At 37.5% G+C, this 5,580-nt stretch overlaps 1 protein-coding gene across 1 annotated transcript; it reads right to left on the bottom strand.

Moving 5' to 3' along the window:
* Positions 1–279: 279 nt before the first annotated feature.
* Positions 280–4,115, bottom strand: LOC113281105 (serine/threonine-protein kinase PBS1-like). The gene is made up of 5 exons (XM_026529750.1): positions 3,665–4,115; positions 3,108–3,316; positions 2,720–2,909; positions 1,404–1,795; positions 280–1,095 (listed from the first exon to the last, which is right to left on the bottom strand). The coding sequence occupies exons 1-5, from the start codon at positions 3,813–3,815 to the stop codon at positions 616–618; spliced, it is 1,422 nt and encodes a 473-aa protein (XP_026385535.1). The 5' UTR covers positions 3,816–4,115; the 3' UTR covers positions 280–615.
* Positions 4,116–5,580: the final 1,465 nt, after the last annotated feature.

Here is a 5,580-nt window from a genome sequence, read left to right as displayed (position 1 = left end):
TACCACAGCTGATACTTGAACGCATCCGGAAACCTTGGACAAGCTACTGAGACATATCTCCATTCTTTCTGTAAATGGAGGGAAAATGTTGTAAGTTTCATTCTTCTGTAGCCATTATTGTTAAGATGTTGATCATCTCCATTCTTCCCGTAAATCGAGGAAAAATGTTGTAAATATATCATTCTTCTGTTGTAGCCGTTCCTGTCAAGATGTTCAACTCTTTGTACGTTTTCTTTATGTTGTATCTCATATTTCATTCTCTTTTTAACAGAGTGAGAATGGAAACCAAACCGGGAAATCTGGTTCCACTTCTGTTTTTCTACGACAAAACTACTGGTCACAGATAAAACAGAAATGGGTGTTCACTCTCAAAATTTTCTTAAGAACATTTTGAAACAAAGTTGGTCATTAAGACATGCTGCTATTAGGGTGCCACAACCCGGAGAAAAGATTACAACATTTTCAGTCTTTCACTTTCTACTCCTTTTTTTTTTCCTTCCTTTTCTTTGCAATTCTGACGGATAAATATACACTCTTGTGAACTAAGCTTTTTCTTCTCCCTTGAATGAAAAATATAGCAAGGGTTACCTCCTAAGTCCCTAAACTATCTTTAATTCATCCATTCACTCCATCAAAACTACCTTGTGCGCTTTGCCGTTTCTTTTCCCGCCAATTCTCCCCCCACATTTTGGCCTCGGCCACAGCTCTCTCTCTGTCCAGATCCCGGTTCAGCATCCTCTGTGTTTCCCTTGGAGAGTCGTCCTTCTCTGAACCCTCCAAATCCCACTTCCGTCCTGAACCACCTCCTTCTTCGTTCTTGCCAATCCTTCCACCTCTTTCATTACTAGTCCTTCTATCTTCCTTATCTCCATTGGCTTTATTACTTGGAGGTGCATTAGGGTCATAAGACTGAGTTGCCAAGTACGACAAGGCAGTCACCACATCCCCAATGAGAGGACGGGTAGCAGCTGATTCTTGGATACACATGGATGCCACAGCCAGAGCCTGGTACAACCCCCGCATGGGGAAACGTCCTTCCAGCCGTGGATCCACCAGTTTGGGAAACTTGCGACGGTCATTGAACATGGGTCTTGCCTTCAAAATATAAGAAACCCGTCAGTAAAGAATGTCCTAACCAAATGGTTCCCAAAAGGGTGATTAACCTATAAATTTTCTTCAGAGACTTCTACTCGTGATATAGTGGAAGAGAAAAGTGTGCCCAGATTTGGAAGGGAAAAAGGTCTATTATTTTCCATACAACTAAAAGTCAGTTGATATTAAATTTTCTATCCACTATGACTCCCGAGTCCCGACTTTCTAGCCTTTCTTAGTTAGAAAGCATTAATTATTAGGAGGAAAAAAAAAAGGATCGTACAACTCTACTATGAAATTCATAAACATACCCACTGAACAAGGTTCTGTTCTCCATGACCTTGAGTGCTATCGATGGCCTTGCGTCCAGTGATCAGCTCTAAGAAGACTACCCCAAAACTATAAACATCAGACTTCACTGTCAATTGCCCAGTCATGGCATACTCAGGTGCACAGTAACCATATGTTCCCATGACCCTTGTGGAGACATGCGACTTATCTCCAGTTGGACCAAGCTTTGCCAGCCCGAAGTCAGACAGTTTTGGGTGGAATCCTTCACCTAACAATATGTTGGATGATTTGAAGTCCCTGTATATCACTGGAGGGTTTGCTTTATCATGTAGGTATTCCAAACCTTTGGCTGCACCAGCTGCAATCTTCATCCTGGTGTTCCAGTCTAGTGCTTCCTTATCAGGTGGCAAATCTACACACAAATCAATTCGTGATTTCTCTTAAGAAGACTATGGATAATAGAAGCTGGCGAACTATTTGCAGTGCAATTTTTAATATAGGAAGAAAGGTTTGTAAATGAGCGGGTGAAATAGAAATAAATTAGTAGATCAGATATCACATAGACATATATTCTTATAAGAGTTTTATAGAAGTTGACCCCAGGTATAGAAAGGCAACTAGAACCACAAATAAGTACGGTTGACATCAACTTCTCTCTCCGTACTAATGTTTTGATGGAAAATCGCAGTGGCATTCATATAATAATGTTCCCATATGACCCCATGATGTTTGTGATGACCTAGATTTAAAGGTACTAGACCCCCGTCACATCACTGTTGACAGGGTACAAATTTCTTTGACGAAAACTCGCATACTTGCAAAAAGCGGCAGGATCAGGGTACACAATCGCACCCCATAAAGCAATCTTGGATGCACGATCAGTCACAAAAGGGGCAAGACTCAGTTAAATAAGCCTACAAGCAAAATGAGTTGGTCTTCGGTATTTAATATTCCTTTTTGAAGTGCAGATTGATTCCCATAGTCAACTACTTCCTCTATTGTAACTATAGATGATGCCTTTCAAAAGTTAAGCAGTGATGCAATTTATTGCTCAATCTAGTATTTTATAGATGATGTACTTTATTCCAATAGAAAAGCCAGTTAGGACATTAGGCATCAACATTCGTACTTATTTTCCACTAGCAAAGGTAAGCATCTTTGGAGATACTGGACAATCAAGGGCTCTAAACAAATGACCTGTAGCTCCTGTATCCTTGTCCATATTTTTATAAACATTCTAAAATCCGATTGGAAGGATAAAAAGATTCTAAAATGCAATTCGAAAAAGTATAAACTGCCAACATGGAGCTGGGTTTAACAGAATCTTCAAACTTACCATGGAGATGATCTTCCAACGATCCCAAACACATGAATTCATATACGAGAAGACGCTGGTCACCATCAGCACAATAACCTATTAGACTGACAAGATTCTGGTGATGTAGAAGGCTGAGCATGAGAACTTCCACTAGAAATTCTCTATTTCCCTGAAGACCATCTTTATCCAGCTGTTTTACAGCTACAGCCTGCTCAATTAGCACAAAAGTAAGATGAGATCTGAAACCAGGCAATACAAAAACGTACCAACTTGCTAACACATTTATCAACTTATACTAGATTGACAGACACGGTGACTTGCGAGTGTTGCAATGGTAGAAGGCGACTCAAATTGTTAACAAAACATATCCAACCTTAAAATGAAGTACGGGAATATTTTTATCTACCTGACCAGTGCTTTCGAGAAATCCCCTGTAAACACGCCCGAATCCACCTTCTCCCAAAAGAGATTCTGGTCTAAAATTCTTGGTTGCAGCTGCAAGCTCTCGGAACGTAAACGTCTGAGCAGCAATATGATCATAAGGTCCTTCTTTTGGACCGGACGATTCCCTTCTTGATCCCCCCAGAGTACTTCTTGATCTCAATCTATCAGCTCCTACATTTCATTAACCATGCAAGCAACCAAACCAGATCCAAATCAATAACAATTCATCAACTTATATCAACTTAAACACCTAATTGTCATCACCGTTCAATACTTATCTCAATTCGACGGACCCCAAATTCTATAATTCTAATAAGATCCTAAGAAATTGTTCTCAGATTCATATTTTCAAACACTTGGTAATCATGAAACTATGAAATGATAAGTTTACATTAATAAATGCAAAATTCAAGAGATAACCCATACCCCCATTAATTCAATTGAGCTCTACTATCAGTATAACCAATCATAACAAGTAGATCAAATTAAGAAAACAAAAAAGAATTGAAATTTAATCACCTGAAGATAATTTAGCAACATTTGGATTGACTACAGGTTGATTATTATGATTATGATGAACTTCTTTTCTAACATTATCACTACTCTCCTCTTTATTACCAGGATTTAACTTCTCTTCTTCTTTTGAATCAAAACATGGAAAACAACCCATTTCTCAATCAAAACTCTTCTTCTCCCTCAATCAAAAATAAATTAAAGTTCTTCTAATCTAAAAACCACTCATTTTCTCTCCAGTCTTGACTAATATGGACTTAAAAAAATCTGGTTTTGTTCTGAGGACAATAATAGATCGAAAAAAACTAGAAGAAAAAAAAGGAATCAACTTTACAGTGAAATCCAAGTTAAAGATATCAACTTTGATTGGAGCCGGCTCAGTCTTCTTCTAGTTCATGTTGTATTTTGCTTTGTCCCTTTTTATATCAAAAAATCTAGACACACGCTTTCCCCTCAACTCCTTATTCAATGTCTTTCCTTTGTTAACATGCCCAATAGATTTTTTTATTTGTAATCCCGGCTAGTCAAATGTCAGATTCCGGTGAAGGTATTTAGAGTTGTTGGGGGCGTCGAGTAGTGTGTTTTAGAATTCTTTACAATGGAGCAAATGTTTAAACTCCGGTCAGTGAATTGCCCCGCAAAAGTATCGGCTTGTTGGGGTGCTGACAAATGTCTTTTAGAAATGTTTTGGGTTGTGTAGATGAGAAATGTGTTTTGATCAACGATGGTGTCATTTAATGCGAAAGAGATAAGATAAGATGAGATAAAAAACACAACATGGAAGTGAGAAAATAAAAATTTATATTGGTGGACATATAGTTTTGGTTGTTGTTGAATAACCTAGCATTTTTAGGGACGATTCTGTTAGAATTAGGGACGATACAAAAGACAAAATAAATTGAAAATACTTTTATATCCCTTCATAATCGATAGGATTTTTGCAAAATCTCATTTTTTGGTCAATTATATATTCGGTAGTTATATGAACTATTTTGACTACCGATTATAAGCTTAACCAAATTAGAAAAATAGAGGATTTTTGCAAAATTTCATTTTGGGGTAACTTTATATTCGGTAGTTATATGAACTATCCTGACTGCCGATTATGCTAGGATACTTTCATTTACTACCGATTATAAGCTCAATCAATGCAGTTGAAACAGCTCGGTGGCGGCATGGACGTGGGATAAATACAATGTCGGTACGCTATATAGAGGGTCTGGGGGGGTCCGGGGGGTGTAGCCCCTCCCGGCCCCCTAGCAGAGTGCGAGACAACGTCTCGTAGAAAAAAAATTCTATGAGAAAATTGAATTTCAGTCCGTTTTGAAATTTTTTTCTGGTTTTCAGTCCACTGCCGGCACAATCATTTAATTCTCGAGAATAATTGAATCGGGAGTCAAGATAACTTTATTTAATGCCGATTATAAGATACACAAAATTGGTTAAAAAGACCAAAATCAACAATTCCTGGGTGAAATGGACAGTTAGATTTTGATATTGTTTAAATGGACAAAAATGTAAAAATAGGCATGATGTAACCAGTTTCATCGTGCCAATTTTCAAATATTTTTTCTTATTTTTAATTTACACAGGATGTATCCAGTTTCATCCTTGCTATTTTTTAAATTTAAGCTAGGATGAAACCAGTTTATGGTAAAAATATTTGGCTATTTCATCCTTACTTTTTTTTTGGCCATTTCACCCAAACTATTTTTTACTCGTCCATTTGAACCGTGATTTAAAAATATTTGGACAAATGACCCATTTTCCGGATAAGATAATCGAAATTCGAAAGATAATGAGTATTTGCAAAATCTCATTTTGGGGAAACTCTATATTCGGTAGTGAAGATAACTTTATTGACTACCGATTATGGTAAGATTTCGGCAAAGAGTCACTGTATAATCAGAAGCCATGATAAC

The sequence above is a fragment of the Papaver somniferum genome, chromosome 5 (assembly GCF_003573695.1).
Source record: "Papaver somniferum cultivar HN1 chromosome 5, ASM357369v1, whole genome shotgun sequence".
NCBI lineage: Eukaryota > Viridiplantae > Streptophyta > Magnoliopsida > Ranunculales > Papaveraceae > Papaver > Papaver somniferum.
This window is presented reverse-complemented; position numbering and strand designations above follow the sequence as displayed.